This window comes from Momordica charantia, assembly GCF_013281855.1.
Source record: "Momordica charantia cultivar OHB3-1 chromosome 8 unlocalized genomic scaffold, Mcharantia_2.0 BLBB01000008.1, whole genome shotgun sequence".
Classification (NCBI taxonomy): Eukaryota; Viridiplantae; Streptophyta; class Magnoliopsida; order Cucurbitales; family Cucurbitaceae; genus Momordica; species Momordica charantia.
In genome coordinates, this window is record NW_028275166.1 from 24,893,770 (window position 1) to 24,912,372 (window position 18,603).

Sequence of the window (18,603 nt, forward strand, 5' to 3'; positions counted from 1 at the left end):
TAAAGTAAAAAATTAAAGCAAAAGCCTTGTTTGGTTATCATGCTTTCTAATTGCTTTATTTGTCACTTTCATTAACATTATATTATATAATATCAATATCTTTACTTAAAAGTCTCTACCAAATTGCTTTAGGGTTTTCTTTTTTGTTTTTAAAAGATTCAAAGGGTATCTACTAAACAACCCTTTAACTTTTGGGCATTATGCTCTAATTAAAGCTTTATTATTTTTGGTTAGCTCCCTTTGATTCCTCACACATACATTTATATATATATATACAAACCTTAATCATCAAGGTGTGGCCAATCTAAAATTTTTTATTCTATTCAATATTATACCTTATCGACATTTTCTCTCTGGAGTGATTTCAAGTCTATTAATGTAAAATAGAGAGAAGAAAATAACATTTACGAGGAATATAAACTCTATAATCTCTTTGCCTTTATATTATGTTAAATTAGACATTATCAAAGATAATCTTTCAATATATACTAGATGCTTGTTTTGTAGAATTTTGGAGGACGAAGAAGTCCCAGCTTCATTTCCAGCTTCAGAATTACCATTAACGGTTTGAACTAATTACCTAGTCACTACCTTTATTAATCAGTTGACGTTGTAGATTCATCCTTAATGCTAGTCACAATCCTTTCCAAGATAGCCATACTTTCAACCATCAAAACTTTGGGTTAAAATTTTTGAAGAAATTTTGAGAAAAAATACTTTGTTAAATTAATTATAATTATGCATTAGTGAAAAGTATAGTTAGGAAGACTAAAACTATAATTTGCCACTATGGGACAAAAGTGTGGAAGTGGGAGGTATAAAGATTGGACAAATTTTAGAAAATGAAAAGGAAAAAACATAAAGAAGTAAGCTTTATGCTTTAATATTCTAGATGCACATTATTGCCCTATTTAACAGTTCATATGTATATATTCAATCATAGAGTTGCATCAAGCACAAAATTTTTGGTCAACCCACTTGCTTTAATTTGTAGCCCTACCTATATATCTATAGAATTATTGCCTTCTAAATTTGTAAATTAATGCGTCTTTGCCCTTGCTAGAGAGAGAGCATTGTTGTACTTAGAATCTGTTTATTATTTTAGATTTACTGAATTTTCACAATATTTTTGTAGAATTGTTTTTAGATTTCGTGATTGAATAGTAGAAATCCAAAAACAACAATTTTATGTTTTCAGATTTTGAATTTAAAATTTTAAGAGATAAAATTACTATTTCATGTTATAAATTCAATTCATTTTGTTAATATTAAAACAAGTAAATTATATAACATTATTGTGAAATAATACTTGTACAAAATTTATAACATTATTAACATTATTTTATATTAAGCTAAATATTTAGTTGGTAGCTACTCTTAGTTTATAAATATATTGCTAAACATCATTAAACAATTTTAAATTGAGATTCAGTTTTCAAATCTGCTACCAAGAAAACACTGCAAACAAATAATACAATTCTCATTTTTATTGAATTCGTTGTTTTTAGATTTTGATCACTAACCAAACATACCTTAAACTTTTTAGATTAAATTAGATAATTGGTCACGAACTAACCATATTGTTACTTATCTTCTATAATTTTGAGTGATTTCAAATACTAATGGAGATTCCAAATGAATTATGTTGTTTATTATCCCATGAAGCTCAACAAATGTTGTTTATAGTTTAATAAAAAAAATAATAATAATAACAATTCCAAACTAAAAGATGATAATAATTTCACATGATTTCGTTAATTATAACATGAACTGTTGATTTAACCTTATTGTAATTTTCTACAATAAATTAAGATAAAAAAATATGTTAGTAAATTTATTATTTTGTTTTCTTTTTTCTAAGGACATAAAAAAAATACATTTATTTTAAATAAGATAAAGAATTTCAAATTTCAAATCATAGAAATTAAAAACAAAATAATGAATATCTTTTTTTAGGCAAACAAAATAATGGATATGAAAGAAAAGATTAAACCGAACCAGGAAAAAATCCCAACCCTAACACTATATAATCAACCAGTTAAAAAAAAAAATTTACATTCAACAATAATATCCAAATCTAACTAAAGAGTTATCTTACATGACAAAAAATAATTAGTACAAAAGAAATATATATCATCCGACCAAATAATGCTTGTAACTAATAACAATTTTTTTGGAGTATTAATTTCATAATTTATCTAAGTTTATAGTTGAGTTTAATAAAATTGAAAATTTAAAGTTAAAATTGATTCGGGGTAAAAAGTAATTTATTTTTCCCTTGATGAGGACTATTTTTAAAGTTTAAAATTAATCCAAAAACAATTCAACTAAAAATAGCTGAAGGGCTATTATTTGGAAAAAAAAAAAAGAAAAAAAAAGTTAACATTGGAAACAAAATTATTTAAGTTATCAAACATAGTTTTTGAACATCCATTTTCAAACCTCGCTTTTTTATTATTATTTTTTTTTTTTTGCAACGAATGGCTAAAGGTTTTAGATGAACAACATGGATAAAAATATTTCGATCTGAATTGTTTTATGAGTATGATATATGGGATATGGATTCGAACTTTCAATATCGTGGTTGGATACATGTGTCTTAATCTGATAAACTATATTTTCTAATTGGTTCGAGATCTCAAATATATGAAACTGTCAATGAAAATATGATAAAATATCGATGTTGGATAATCAATCGAAATTAATTACTACCTGAATGGCCACGATGAAAAGTTGGAGCTCTTCTGAAATGTCTCTTCAATTCTTTTTGATTGTGTGGTATTAAACAAACATAAACATTAATGTTATTGTCATAATCATGATTAAAGGGAAATTCCCCAAAAGTGGAGATAACTAGGGAAGGTTCAAATTAAATGGTGCAACACTAGCTCAAAGGTTGGCCAATTCATAAGTTTATTTCAGTCTCTCTTTTTTTCACTTTTTTTTTTTTAATCACTATGCATTTGAATGATTTTGTCTAGCACAATCCCTTTGCTTTTTTTTTTCCTTTCTCATTATTGTAAATTGTGAGGCAAAGGGAAATACAAATGTCAGTTCAAGAGAAGATCAATGGCCAGATTATTTTAAATAAATCTAAGCCATTCATTATGGTAGGTCGTTCTAATCTTCAAAGCAATTCTCAATTTCGTCTTACATCTTTAAAAATTTAGAAGTTTACGTTTTATGTATGGAAAATTCTCAATTAGGCTATTAAAAAAAGTGTAAGGATATATATAGTCCAAAATTTTACAAAATGAGAATTTGATGAGGATGAGTTATAGTAAATTTAATCATTTCATGGATATGATAACAAAACCAGCCAACAGTAATTTTGTTGACATTTAAAAAAAGAAGAAAATTAATTATATTTTTGTAAATACATATTTATTGTAATTTCTTTAATTCTTTTTTTAAAAACATATTTTGTTAACCTATTGGCATATTGAGCATGCCACTTAGATATATCTAATTGGAAGAAATAATAGATTTTGTTGATTGAGATGTTAGGTTTCAATGTAGCAAGTAACATCCGAACATCTTGCTAGAAAATGCTAATTATAAAAATCAAATAATTTAACGATCCATCAACTTTTACGTTAATAAATTATAACCACATTTTTACATAATGATCTAATTGAAAATTTTTAATACATCGAAAATAATTTAAAAAGATTAAGAACCAAATCGAGAATATATAGAAATATTTCCGAAGTAAACAACTATTGGGTTTCAATTCACATTATAATGTAGGGTACCCCAAACATTTATGACCATAGTGGGTAATGTTTTGGAGAATGTTTGATTTTGACATTTTTGTAGAGTTCATTATTATGGTACATTGATTTATTGAAGATAGCTTAGTACTTTGAATATGCTCTTGGGATCCGAGCAAATCTTTTTCTTTTCAATATGTGTAAATTCAAGTGATTATAAATTTGTGGTTTCATATTTATCCTAGAAATGATCGTAAATTGAAAACATGCCTTTTCCTTTTACTTTCTTATAAATAATGTGGATGTGGTGTTGTCTTCTAATTAGATATCATACCTTTTTTCATATTTTTGGAAGCACATATGTAATCTTGTGATTTAATGCAAGTCCTCTTTAACATTATATGGCACATTAACAAGTGAAGCATATCTTATAAATTATTAAAATCATATAATTAGGTCCACAATGGCTTTGATACATGTTTCTGACTAAGATGTTATAAGTTTGAATCTCTCCACCCCATTTGTTGTACTAAAAATGTACTAAAAACAATGGTTATGTTTAGAGAAAGGAAAAAAAATTATGTTTAAGTACTCAACTACTTAGATGTTTTGAGTAGTTATATGCTCTGCACTCGGTTTGAGCAAGATACGACTTACTTATTTGATTGAAATTAATTGGGTATGTGTCCTCTCGGTTGCCTTGACTAATCACAGATCCGCCCAACTAACAGTACCTGCCTTTGTTGCTCCCACTAGAGGGGTTTCCAGAATGCCGTTGTCATGATTTTGATCCGGCGCTTCTGCGACTACGACATCCTTCGTTTGAATATTTTGGAGCTAAGACCCTTCTAATGCTCCCTTTCACCATGCATAAACTGACTGACAACCAGATGCTACCAAAGGCAAGAATGGTTACTAAAATGAAAATGAAAAGATGGAGTTCCAAAAGGTAGTTTCCGTTTTTCCTATAAAAAAAACCGATTAATTGATTAAAAAAAAAAATTGAACCCTACTTTAGTCTCTGTCAGTAGTGACATAAGTCCCTCCCTACCACTCATAAATTAAGAATTCTCGCAACAACAAGGTCTACTCGACATGAATTAGGAGTTAATGAAACGATTGCAATATAAGATCGCAATTGAACAGACCGAACAAGTTCAAATTGATGTAACATGAAACCTATTAGTCTGAAAGCACCGTGGAGAGCAACAAAAGTGAGAATATGTATTAGTATTACTACGTGCAACCGTATGTGAGATTAGAGAAAGAAATAAACGTCCTTCTATTTTAGGTAAATTTACCATGCTTTTTCTTGAAAAAAGTGTTTTTAATTGAATTATTTATTATATAAACACTTTTAATATAGAAATTACATCAGTTAATAGCTTACTTCTATAGAAGCATTTTAAATAAATTTTATATGTTTTTAGGATTTTTCAAACCACTTTTGATTATCAAAAAAAGTAAAGAAACAATTTTAATTAATCAAAAGTACGTTTTACCACACTCTTTAAACTTTAACCAAACATAATTACAAAATGAGTTATTATTATTTTTTAAATCCCCTCCTAGTCATCCAAAAGACATGTCAAACACACCCTAGATCCATCATCATTTATACCACATTAACAAAAAAACTTGATTTAATTTGCGGTGTGACCATTAAATTAATTTTGACCGAGTTCTAATATGATCAGATAACTAAATACTGGTGGGGCACTCACATCAAAGGCTAAATACAGATCTATTCTAAAGTTCTTTTGAAACTAATAGAGTAATCTTTTCAATGTGAGATTCTTAACATGCTCCTTAAGATCGTGGTACGTTTTTCTCATCGATCTTAGTCGGATCCCATTTTTAGACCAGATATTCGTTTGAGTGTTTTGGATTCTGATATCATATCAATATTCATGGAGTTCCATATTAAAACCAATTGACAATGAGATGAGCTCCTCATATATATTATAAACCTTTGTTATGTCTCTCATCTTTTTAATGTGGGGTCTTTCACACAAACGACACGATGTCGATCAAAGTTTAGAGACTAAGTTTACGATTATTATTGATTATTATTAATTAAGTTGAAGAGTTACATTACACACATGACAATAATCATGGTAACCAAAATTGGTGAAGTGTGAGGTTAGGAGTAGAGAAATTGGAAGATAAGATAGCTGAAGCCACAATGCGATTGGCAGCATCAGTGAAATGAACTCCATCCCAAACTATGGATTTTGAAGGGTTGGCGCAGAGGGAGTAACCAGGTTGCCCACATGTTGCCTTCACATTGTAGTTGTTTGGTGGCCCTCCATACCCACAACATCCCATCAATGGATTCTCGAACCCTTCGTAAATTCACAAACCAAACACGTTGTCACTTTCGTCATCGTTCTATTCCATATATGCTTCGAAACAAAACGAGTGGACCAAAATTTTTGGTTTAAATGCTAGTTTGGTCCATGCATTTTCAACTTTTGTCCATTTTGATCATTTGGATACTTCTGCAAATTTATGCTTTGATCTCTGTACTTTTAAAAAGTGATTGTTTCAGTCTTGTTTGAGACAAAATTATAACTACATTGTTTCTAGAAATTTATGGGGTGTAATATCGTGCCTAGTCTTTACAAAAATTAATAAAAATAAAATAAAGGAACCCTAAATAGTCATTATTTTTAAGTTCAAGTACCAAAACAAGAAGTTTACAAAAGTACATGGATTAAATGGACAAAAGTTGAAACTACGAGAATCAAAATGGACATTTTGAAAATACATGAACCAAAATAATATTTAAACTTAAAATTTTCCTATCTTAAAAATGACTAATGAAATTAAAAGTCACAGAAGAGATCAAACCCTATGTTTCTTTTGTTTCCCATTTTCAAACCTACTAGTGAATTTGTAGATTTGACTTCCCTAACAAGGCCAAGAAAATTTGTCAATGTGTTCTACCATATAATCAAACTTCTTTTCCTTTTCTTCTTTTCCTTTTTTTTTTCCTGATTTTTCTCTTCTTTTTTAGTGTTTATCTCTAAGTTCCAACTCTAATCAAGTATATATATTAGGATCAACCCTAATTTTTTTTGCCCCATCTTTTTATCTTTCAACTCTTATCTCATGGAATAGTTGGCTAGCTAGCTTGACAAAGACCATTCCTTCTTTAGACTAATGAAATCTAGTCACATTTAATAGGGTCAAATCCCATAGCTTTTTAATTTCTCTATCTCTTTCTAAAAGCCTCATCTTATGGACTAAGCATCTTCACCCAAGTTTTATCCTCATATATATATCACATTAACTTTGCATATTAATTAACTAACATATATATATAACATATAAAAGTGAAATAATAATAAAAAAAATCATACCATATGTTTTGGGATGAGCGAAGAGATTGTACTTGATAGTGTATACGTCAACGTAAACAATAGTTGCATCCTTCAACTGAGATCTGAGCTGTTTGCACACATTTTTTAGGGCTTTGTTGAAGGATTTGGCAACTTGATTGTGAACCCTAAGGCAGCCAATTTGGTCAACGTCCCTCTTGTTGTGTGGATGCAAAGCCAACTCTTTTGGAGAACATCCAATTGGTCCTGTGTTGTGTATCCAAAATTTCCTCCCACCATTGCCATATAAATTCTGTGTGCAAATATTAATCCAATAACCACTTAACTCATTACTACAAATCTAGAAATTACAAAGTGATAAAAAAAATCTAGAAATTACGAAGCCCGAGATGGAGAAATTTTCTACTGGGAACTCACGAGCTGGGATTTAGGTTAAGATTGTATTCCTATTCAGTTTTGAGGGTCCGTTTGGTAACATTTGTTGGGAAATTGAAGACCGTGAATAATTTCCCCTCCCACAGAAATATCCAAACACAACCAAAATATATGGAAATAAGAAGAAAAATGTAAAAGCACAAGAATAACGACACATCAAATTATATTGGTTCACCACTAAGGGCTACGTTCAGTCTTCCACTCAGATGTGGGTAATTCACTAATAATTGTTTAAGGATTAGAATACAAAACTCTCCCCAAAAATATCCCCTAGAGGTCCCAACAAAAGCCCTCTAGCTTCTAAGTATTATAACACACTATACTTAGGTACAGTAATGAAAAACACTCACGAAACCCACCGGATACAGAATTCTTTAAGTCCCTTCTATTTGGATTCTGTACAAATGAAACCTTAACACAAAAGCTCTATTTATAAGAAGCCAAATATCCTAATTCTTATACGAAAACAATATTGTAATCTTTATAAGTCAACAATATTATCCTACTCCCAGTAGAAATTGGTGGAATTGGTAATAGTGTTGAAAAATCTTTTTCTTAATTGGATATGGTTTCCTGTTTTGGCTCCATAATCCCAATAACATTCCCATTTTTTGTTTCTGTTTCCTTCTTTTTAATTATAGAGAAAAATAGAATTGCATGACCTCAACACCCATGAATTCAAGAATATTGATAAAACATATTTCTGTTTGTGACGTGGAACAAATTGGAAATGAGAACAAGAAGGAAGGAAATTTGTTCTTGCTGTTTCCAGAAATTCTATACAATTTTGAGAAATGTTTTTAAAAAACGAGAAATAAGAAACCTAAATAGTTGTGAAATGCTTAGGTTTCTTAACAAATTTGCTTAGATTTCTATGTTTGGTAACCTTACCGTTTGTTCTTTATAGTTTGATATTTTTTGTTTCTCGCTCCCTCTCTTTCAGTCAAGAAAAACGTAACCAAATTTAGTACTTGTTTCTTGTTCTTTACTTTTTATTGAAAAAATAAACAAAAACATGTTTATGGTAATCCTTCCGTGTTTTTTGTTCTCTGAAATTTTAGATTAAAAAAATAAAAGTTATATGTGAAATTTAATTTTTCAAAGTAAATATTCAAATTTTTTATGTTACATTTATTTATTTTGATATATATTAGGCATTTTAAAAAATAAAAATGATAAAAATAATGTTTTTTTTATCTGTGTTATGGAAAAAAACTAGAACAATAAAAAAAATTTAAATCTGTGAGTGTGTCTGGGCTCGCTTACTAATCTAACGGGGCAACCGTCTGACCCTACAATATTTGGTGCCAAAAAACAAATAAGAATTTTTTTATTCTTAAGGTAAGTGGCTTATATCATGAGATTTGAACCTAGTCATCCCCTTTCAATGCTTTTTGGACCAATGAGCCGTCGATGATGGTTTAGAACAATAAACTTGATTTGGTTGTTTTCCAAATTTTTACACAATTTTAAAAACATTTCTTAAAAATAAAAAACGAGAAACATGAGCAGTTACAAAACGTTTATATTTCTCAAAAATTTTAAACAGAAAAACGAAATATTACCGGCTCTTTAAGTAGCTTAAGAATAGAATTCCTATAGCCCAAAACTATCAGATTTGGACTAAGGAAGGTGAGGGCCATTAATTGGAACATTAAAGTTCTTCTTTTTAAGTTTTTAAATTGATAAATTTGACTAGGATTTCATTGAACATGACCATAAGAACAATGACACCATACAAACTCATTTTCTAAAGAAAGATTAAAGAATGGGAGGAAAAATTAAATAAAATGATTCCTTCAAGACCAAGAATACTCAATTGCACATTAAAAAATACTTCACATGATTCCTTGTCAAGAAGCTTTATATTAAATTCAAAAAACAGAAGGCAATTTGTAATATTTTAGAAGTCGAATTATGAAAGGAAAAGAGGAAGAAGTTTCACCTGAATGGCCAGCTTGATCTCTGCAACAAAAGAAGGGATCTTTTGGACCACTGGTTTGTAGGTTAAATTTGACGCATAGAGGGCAACCAACAGATCATTTTGTCCAATGTCAATCATGTATGCACCATTCCTAAAACCTTCTTCATCCATCATGTAATTCTCTCTTTTATAACCTGCCGCAATTTACGCTTCGAGTTTTCAAATAATTTTGATGACCCGAAAAGATTTTATCGACTTGATGAGCACTCAAACTCGTCATTTAGATCTAGTTGAACTATAGACTTGTGTGAGTCAATTTTGGTTTAAATAATCTGACTCAATTACCAGGTGAGAACTAGCTCATATATTCGCTTGAAATTAATTTTGCGTTATCATTGTAAACTCTTGAAACTCAAACTCAAGCATATATTTAGATATAATGTCTAATTTTCCTCTCATTTTTATTGCTGAGATCGAGAGATGAACCATAATTCATAAATATTTTTTTTATATATTACGATATCGCAAAACTATTTAGTTCAACATTGAACTAACTCAACGATGCAAATATCTCAAATTGAACTAACCTAAATATACTAATATATAATTAGATTAGGTTAAGTCCAATTAATCACCCATCTAAGATCGTTCAAATTTGATAAATTTGTCTCTCAAACTCATTCAAACGAGTTCAAACCCATCTTTTAATTCGACCTAATCCACGAAAACCCGAAACCGGAAACAAGAACAACATACATACCCAATGATTGAAGCTCAAGAGAACGATTTTTGAAGTGAATGAATTGGCGAACTTGAATATCAAGAGCAAAAGGGACAAATTGTGGAAGTGTAGTAGCTCCACTCACTGCAAAGTTCACTCCACTTGTGAAATTTGGAGCTAAGGACTCCAAATATGGGCTCAAATAGGTCAATTTCAGCTCTTCACCTGAATCCCAAAACATTTATCAAACTTTTTTCACTCCCTAATCTCAAAACAAACCCAAAAAAAGACCCTACTCATATATGGAACTCACAAAAGAAGTCGATTATGAGGCGGCCGTCGCCGAGCCGCCCGGTGCCACGGTGGAAGAACGTAATGCCGTGGGGGAGGCTGATCGGGAGTCCCGTGCCAGCGAGAACACCGCCGGTATCGGAGTTCGAGTCGCCGAAGTTGATCAAGGTTGGAGGTGAGAGATCACTGCAGCTTGATGGAATGAAAATGGCAAGAGAAATGACACAAACCAAGAAGGGATTCAGCTTCTTCGGATCAAACGATGAATTTCTTGATCTTGATATGGTCATCTTCTTGTTTTTCTTCATGACTTTTTTTTTTTTTACTTGCTACTTAAATTAATGGTGGTTTTGATTTGTAAACCTCCACACATTTTATTTGTGTTTTTTATAATCAGATGATGGGTTTAGGGTTTAACCTAGTTGTGTGTTAATTAAAAAATAAAGTTATGTGCTGGCAGATGTTGACTTTCTGTCGGATTTGATTCAACATTGTCGGAATTTTTATTCATATGTGTTATATATGAACACTCTTTTCTTTCTTCTTTAATTCACACGATATCATATCACACCCAAAATACTAATCCCAAAGAAAAAAAACTAGATCATATATATATATAACTTGAAGATCGATATGTTTTTATATGTCTCTAGGTTTGAAAACATAAAAAGGTGAACATATATCAACAAAATATTATTAAAGGTGGACGAGAAGTTTTAAACTTTTTTTGTACAATAATTGGGGGATACGAGGGATTGAACTGTTAAGAACAACGGTACCCCAAGAACCTCGAGTGTCGCAATGTGATCGCGACGCAGAGCCACCGACATCCTCTTTTAAGAGTCTCTTAAAATAAAAGATTTTGGAGTCGTCACCAATCATGTTGAGGGTGTGATTGGTCACCCAATTAGAAGAAAAAGCAAATTGGTCTGCATAAATTAGATCCAGTTCGGGAGTGACTTGTGTGTAGGGGAGGTGTTAGCACCCTACAACACCCGTAAAAATGGTTGGCAGTATTTTATTTTTTATTATCCAATTTATTAAATTATTAAAGATCCACAAAAGTTTATTGTTAGGAGAATGTGAGAGAGAATGAGATATTCTTAGGAGAGGTAGAGAAGTTAGGTTTACATGGCTCTGATACCACTTGTTAAGGACAACGGTACCCCTTGTATCTCGAGTATCTCCATAATGGTATGATATTGTCCGTTTTGGACATAGCCCTCACGGTTTTGTTTTTGGTTCCACCCTAAAGGACTTATACCAATGGAGATAATTATCCTTTCTTATATACCCATAATCATTCTCTTCCCCTAGCTAATGTGAGACTTTGTTTACACTCTTTACAAACCCAACAATGATTGTTGGGAAAAAAAATATAAACCAATCGATCCTCCAGTAAGTTCTTTAAACAAGAACTATTTGATTTTCCCTCCACAGGCTAAGTGACAATAACAAAGGAATAAGAGAGAGGAATAGAAAAACTTAACACCACAGGGATTATACTGGTTCGCCCCTATCTTGGGACTACGTCAAGTCTTCTGCGAAAAAGCAATTCAACTATAGTTGGGAATATTACAATGGAGATCTCACTCAAGATATTACTATCTTGCTTCTAAGTAGCCTAACAATGGCTGCCTAGGATTACACAACTGAAAATACCCTCACTAAACCCACAAGATACAGACTCCATTTTTTTTCACACACTGTCCACAACCACTCAAGTCTTTCTTATTTGGATTCTGTACAAATGAAAACCTTAACAAAAGGATTCTATTCATAAGAGGTCAAATATCTCAATCCTTATAGGAAAACAATATTGTAATCCTTGTAAGACAATAATATCCTACTTTTTGTAGGAATTGGTAGTAGTGTTGAAAATCATTTTCCTCGTAGGACATGGATCATTTGTTTTGGATCCATCATCCCAAAAATCTCCCACTTGGAGACAAAAACATCGATATTGTCTTCCATTGCAACAACAGTCTTTGATAATCTTGGAAAACTCCAAGGCTTCTTCTGCAACTACTTTTGATCTTCTTGAAAAAATCTTCAAGACTTCTCGTGCAAGTTTTAAAAACTTGTAAAACAAAATATCCGGAATAACTGGTCTCATCTGTCTTTACCCTGAGGTCGGACAATCTACGTGGTCTTGTCTCCCGGACGCAAGAGACACAACCACGTGCTCCCACTCAAACTAAGTGGCGATATTTGAAGTTTCCTTCTTCGTTATCAAACACTAATTCTTGAAGAAAGAACTTCCTACTGATGACTTGACAACTCTATTCAAGCTTACTGCCAGAATTGAAATTTCATTCTTTACTCAGCACCTACTGAGTTCATCTTCTCTGATGCAACTATTTGCTTACGCGACTTTATCAATTCACTCATTCGTCTGACAACTGGGGATAATCTCTAACAACCTAAAGAACTTGTTCTCGTTCTTTGACTTCCCAATTGTTATTCCTGAATTGATGTCAAATCCTCCTAATCTGTTCTGGTTGTCTTGATTGTTGTCTTAGTCCTACCTCTTTGGATACCATCTACAACTTGCATCCGTTGTTTCAATGATCCTCTGACAACACTCAATTGCGACGTGTAAACTGTAGATCGTTTATGGCCAACTGCCATCAACTTGGATCCTTTGATGAGCTTCCATTGGTTCCCACCAAACTCACTCTGATAACCATCATCGTCCAACTTACCTGTAGATATAAGGTTCATTCTGATACTGGGTACATACCTGATATCTCGCAGTAATAACTCAGTCCCACTATCTGTCTTCAATCGTATATTTCCAATCCCTTTAGTCTTTCCTCATCCTCATGTGGTCGCAATTGCCTCTTCTAAATGATGTGAATAATCTTTTATTGGTTTCATGTTTCTGTGTTGCTTTCAACACAGACGAGAGCATCATCTACAACTGCATTTGTCTCTGCCATATACTTTTTCAGATCCCCTTTTAATATTCTACAGTCTTGATGTGGTCTTTTTTGTGGCAGTGAAAACATTCCACATCTCTCTTCCAATCTCTCCTACTATGCTTCTGCTTGTCATCAGACGCAACCTTCTCTTTACCTTTTTCGACAGTCAATGCTGAGTCTTGTTTGGAAGTAGATTCTTTTCCATTCCCCTTTCTGCGAATTTCTTCAGCAATTGCTGCATCACAAATTTCTAAAAATTTCAAAGATTTGTCTCCTAACGAATTGGACACTACTGTCTTCATCGTTTCCCAACTTTCAGGTAAAGATGTTAGCAACTGAATAGCATTCACTTCGTCACTAAAAATAATCTTAACTGATGCCAATTAATTGAATAATTTTGTGACCTCATTTATGTGGGAATTGACAGAAGTATTCTCTTCCATTTGAATGTTAAAGAATATTCTTAAGAGATATACCTTATTATTAGCTAAGGGTTTCTCGTACCTATTCTCCAGTGATTTTATCAGATTTATTGTTGTCGTTTCGTTTGATACGAGACTTGCCACATTCATCGACAAACACAATCTGATAAAGGCAACTACCTATTCATTCGTCTCTACCCAATCTTCATCTTTCATCCCTGCTGGTCGTTCTTTTATATCTTTATTCAACTTCTTGCAGGTTAAGTAATCCTTAATCTGCATCTTCCAATATCCAAAATTGGCCCCATCGAACTTCATGATTCCTTCAAAACCTGACTTCTCTGCTGATCTCATGATCTCTAAACCAAACGCTCTGATACCAAATTGTTGAGAAAAAAATATAGACCAATCGATCTTTCTATAAGTTCTTCAAACATGAAGTATTTGATTTTCTCCTTCCACAGGCTAAAAGCAGATAAGTAAGTAACAATAACAAAGGAATAAGAGATAGCGATAGAAAAGCTTAACACGATAGGGATTATACTGGTTCGCCCCTATCTTGGGACTATGTTTAGTCTTCTGCGAAAAGGCAGGTTCAACTATAGTTGGGAATATTACAATAGAGATCTCACTCAAGATATTACTATCTTGCTTCTAAGTAGCCTAACAATGGCGGCTTAGGATTACACAATTGAAAATACCCTCACTAAACCCACGAGATACAGACTCCTTTTTTTCACACACTGCCTACAACCACTCAGGTTTCTCTTATTTTGATTCTGTACAAATGAAACCTTAACAAAATGGTTCTATTTATAAGAGGTCAAATTTATCAATCATTATAGGAAAACAATATTGTAATCCTTATAAGATAATAATATCCTACTTCTTGTAGGAGTTGGTAGTAGTGTTGAAAATCATTTTCCTCGTAGGACACGAGTCATCTGTTTTAGCTCTATTATCCTAACATGAACCCTTACCCTCGAGAGAAATGTCAATTAATGTTGAGCTATGCTCATGTTGGTAATTTTTGAACTTTTTAAAATAGGCAAAATGCTTATTTTTCAATCTATCGATATTTCTATTAAATTAAGATGAGACATTTCTATCAACATTGATATTTAATAAATTTATACCAACATGAGGCTAACTTAGCTGTAAAGGCATTCACTTCTTTTTTAGATCGTAGGTTCAAATCTCTGTACCTACATTTAGTTGATAGAAAAATGATTTAATTTCTAATGCTATTACGAGTGATTTGAAAGGTTGCACTTAAAATTTCTAGTAGAAAAGGTAAAAGGCATTCTAATGCTTTGCATGTGAGAGGCACGGGGTTCGATACCTTGTATAATCTTTTTCCCTAAAATAATAAATTACAGAAGGAAAAGGAAATTGAAAATCTCTCTTTTTCCCCCTTTTTTAGATAGAGATAATACTAAACATACACCACATGCCAAAAAGAAAGACCTGGCGATTATAATCAAATTTTTCATCAAAGTGTTGACCTATTTTTCCGTTTATTTTCTTTGAGTTCTCTAAGTAAATTCATTGTTTCTTCCAGATTCATATTTTCAATTTTTTATTAAAAAAAATCTGATTTTTGTAGAAAATTAGTATATTTTTTACCTATAGAATCGTCCAACGATAGGTATATATGCAAGCAATAACATCAAGTTGAAATGATGAATAAATTTGCAACATCTACAAAAAAATCCCACTTGATTAAACAGAAATAAAACTTTTAGCGTGCCTTAAAAGAAACTAGTTTTTCTTAAATGTTTTCACACACCCAATTTAAGAAAATTTCGGCCTTTTTGTTACCATATTGCCCATGTTTTAATTATTATTATTATTATTATTATTTTGAATACAAGTACAAAATTTAGAATTGGAAATTCGAACTCACAATCTTTTGGTCAGTGGAAGATATGCATGTCAACTAGTTGAGTTAAGCTCAACCTTATTTTTTATTATTGTGTCATCCATTTCAATTTGAAAATTTAAAGTTATTAATTGATATTTCTATATCTCATTAATTATCTTCCATTATAAGGAATATGGATGATGAATTTTTTATTGTATTTTATATGTGTTTTATTTTATTTTTTTTTTTTTTTGGGGAACATTGTGTTTTTTTTCCTAGTATTTTGTATGTACTAAATGGGCCGCACTTGGGCCCAATATCTTGAAAAACAGCCCATTAACAACGCCATAGTGGAGTCATGAATATATATATTTTGAAAATATTGACATGTTCACTTACATGGTTTTTTAATGAAGAAATTGTCCCTTTTTTTTTCTGTTTTTGTTTGTTTCAATAATATAACGTGGGGGTGAAAATTTTAACATCTGCCCTTTAAAACAGAAATATTCAATACTGTAATCAATTTAAATTAAAGGCTTTCAAGAAATTATTGTTTGATACCGTTTGGTTTTCCTTAATTATAGTTTTGCCAATACTCTTCAATAAGACAGTAAAAAGAGAATGAATCCAATCATCACTTGTTACAGAAGAAATTGAAGTGAAAATTTGGAGTAGAGTATTCAGAAGAAAGTATCTTGGAGGCAAACACAGCATTTGCAGCTTCTGTGTAGTGAACTCCATCCCAGCTTATGTACTTCAATCCTTCGTCGCACACGTTGAACCCGGTTTGCCCGCACGTGATGCTCTGGTTGAAGTTGTACGGCGGTCCGCCGTATCCACAGCACACCATCAATGGATTCTCGAACCCTGCACAATGTTTAGGAGGCAACTCAAGTCAAGATGATTGGACAGAGTTCTTGTTTGAAGGTAATATGATGATGATGATGGCATTACCGTTCGATGCGGAATTGGCAATGAGGTTGTATTTGATGGCGTAGACATCGACGTACACGATGGTGGCATTCGTCAAAGCGGATCTTAGTTCTCCACATGCAGCTTTCAACTGAGTGTTGAATTCTTTTGCAGCATTGTTGAGGGCTTGTAGGCAGCCATGATTGTCAATGTCACTAGCATTTGCAGCTGTTGTAGCAAGCTTTTGAGGCATACATCCCAATGGCCCTGTGTTGTGTACCCAAAAGTTTCTTCCTCCATGTTGATATATACTCTACATTTGGATTGGAAAGCAATTATGGGGAAGTTGCAGAAGCAAAAACACAAGAATCAATTGTTTGTATAGGTTGAGAATATCCGGATCAAAAGATGCATTTATTTAGTGTGTGTTTGACATGCCTTTTGAAAGACGTCTTTTTAAGTGAAACATTCACGCAAGAAAACGAGTTAAATACTCTTCCTGAAAACACTTTAAGCACTTTTTTCTCTGTTTTTAGAATTTTTCACATGACGGTTGATCATCGAAAACTTCTAAAAATACTTTTTTAAGTTTTAATTAGTCCTATGTACTTTTTACTCCAAAATTTAAACCAGAGACCAACTATAAGCACATTAAAAGGCATGACAAAGACACTTTAGTATGTTATTAAAACATGAGATCCTAACTTCAAGCATCTATAATGTCATTTCTTTCATATAATTAATAATCAAGAGTTAGCCTCGTGCTAATATTTGAGTCCAGACGTGAGGTAGAGTGTTTGGAATAAAATGAAAGATTTATCATTACTTATTAAGTTAAGCTTTTACGTGTAGTAAAAATTTAACAGCATAAAAATTGAAGGAAGACTAACCCATATGGCATCTCTAATCTCAGAAACAAAAGACGGGATTCTCTGGATGACTTGCGGATAAGACAGGTAAGTGAATGAACCAGCAAGATCATTTTGTCCAATGTCGATCGTGTAAAGTGCATTCTTGAATCCCTCCACATCAACCAAGTCTTTATAGCCTATATCAATCAACTTGGTTTAGAAACCTTAGTAAATGGTAGATTGAAGAGATTCAAATGGATACATTAAAACTATTGGGTTATCAGGTAAAAATGTGTCATGTTGAAGAATATACTTACCTTTCGAAATAAGCTCAAGGGAGCATGATTGAAATTGAAGGAATTGCAGAACTTGAACGTTCAAATTAAATGGATGATTCCTTGGCAGAGTGGATGAACCAGATATTGCAAAGTTAGCTCCATCAGTGAAATTTGAGCCCACAGATCGAAGATATGGGGTCAGATAATCAGAACTCACACTTTCACCTGTTGAAGAAAATGAACTTTAGTAAGAAAATCAAGATTCAAGACATTCTGTTACACATATAAGAGATTTTGTTCTGTTGGATCAGAGTACGTACATAGAAAATCAATCATTAGACGTCCATCACATAATCTTCCTGATGGTTTGTGGAAGAATGTGCGGCCATTTGGGGGTCCAAATCTGAGTCCAAGTCCCTCAGAGTAGCCACCTGTATCGGAATTCGAGTCCCCGAAGTTGAAAATAACCGGCTTTCGGCTGCACTGGGAATGAACACGAAGAGGATCAGGCAGAGAAAGTAGGAAGAAGATGACAAACAAGGAAAAAGGAAAAGACTTTCTATTCTTTTCAGCCATTTCTGTAATCAGATTCATTAAACCGCTTGTTTATGGTAACAAATGATCACAAGGACTAAAGAACGAACAGACAATGTCATATGTACTGACTAGTGGGTACTAAAGAGCCCAGTTGTTCCATGTGATTTGCTTGAGATTTCCTTGTGACTTAGCTAGTTTTTTTAAGCAGCCGAAGCCTCTTAAATTCACAAGAAGACAAATTTAGAAGTTCTAAAATATCTTATTTGATCTTTTTATATCTTTCATGATACATAAGATTCAGCCCAATAAAAAAAATGAAAAAACAGCCTCATTTTTCATCCATCCAACTGACCAGAAGGCAAAATTTCAAGATCCATATAATCCCTC

At 32.2% G+C, this 18,603-nt stretch overlaps 2 protein-coding genes across 3 annotated transcripts; both read right to left on the reverse strand.

Annotated features, from left to right (window-relative positions):
- Positions 1–5,741: 5,741 nt before the first annotated feature.
- Positions 5,742–10,796, reverse strand: LOC111023851 (GDSL-like Lipase/Acylhydrolase superfamily protein). The gene is made up of 5 exons (XM_022301334.2): positions 10,451–10,796; positions 10,177–10,362; positions 9,438–9,610; positions 7,079–7,349; positions 5,742–6,058 (listed from the first exon to the last, which is right to left on the reverse strand). The coding sequence occupies exons 1-5, from the start codon at positions 10,734–10,736 to the stop codon at positions 5,826–5,828; spliced, it is 1,149 nt and encodes a 382-aa protein (XP_022157026.1). The 5' UTR covers positions 10,737–10,796; the 3' UTR covers positions 5,742–5,825.
- A 5,365-nt stretch (positions 10,797–16,161) lies between these two features.
- On the reverse strand, positions 16,162–18,566 carry LOC111023837 (GDSL esterase/lipase At1g09390). 2 transcript variants are annotated; one of them, XM_022301317.2, is made up of 6 exons: positions 18,328–18,566; positions 18,000–18,157; positions 17,719–17,904; positions 17,441–17,598; positions 16,593–16,863; positions 16,162–16,505 (listed from the first exon to the last, which is right to left on the reverse strand). In XM_022301317.2, the coding sequence occupies exons 1-6, from the start codon at positions 18,333–18,335 to the stop codon at positions 16,273–16,275; spliced, it is 1,014 nt and encodes a 337-aa protein (XP_022157009.2). In that variant the 5' UTR covers positions 18,336–18,566; the 3' UTR covers positions 16,162–16,272. The 2 variants fall into 2 exon arrangements, with proteins under 2 accessions (XP_022157009.2, XP_022157008.2); XM_022301316.2 differs by lacking the exon at positions 18,328–18,566 and having other exon boundaries at positions 18,000–18,321.
- Between the last annotated feature and the right edge of the window lie 37 nt (positions 18,567–18,603).

What these genes read in the sequence shown, in the direction of transcription:
- LOC111023851 (XM_022301334.2), bottom strand. Translation starts at nt 10,736, where the DNA reads ATGAAGAAAAACAAGAAGATGACCATATCAAGATCAAGAAATTCATCG. An exon ending in CCTCATAATCGACTTCTTTT is followed by an intron (nt 10,363 to 10,450) that starts GTGAGTTCCATA and finishes TTTGGGATTCAG; the next exon opens with GTGAAGAGCTGAAATTGACC. An exon ending in TCTTGAGCTTCAATCATTGG is followed by an intron (nt 9,611 to 10,176) that starts GTATGTATGTTG and finishes AAATTGCGGCAG; the next exon opens with GTTATAAAAGAGAGAATTAC.
- LOC111023837 (XM_022301316.2), bottom strand. Translation starts at nt 18,273, where the DNA reads ATGAATCTGATTACAGAAATGGCTGAAAAGAATAGAAAGTCTTTTCCT. An exon ending in CCTTGAGCTTATTTCGAAAG is followed by an intron (nt 17,599 to 17,718) that starts GTAAGTATATTC and finishes TGATTGATATAG; the next exon opens with GCTATAAAGACTTGGTTGAT. An exon ending in TGCCAATTCCGCATCGAACG is followed by an intron (nt 16,506 to 16,592) that starts GTAATGCCATCA and finishes AACATTGTGCAG; the next exon opens with GGTTCGAGAATCCATTGATG.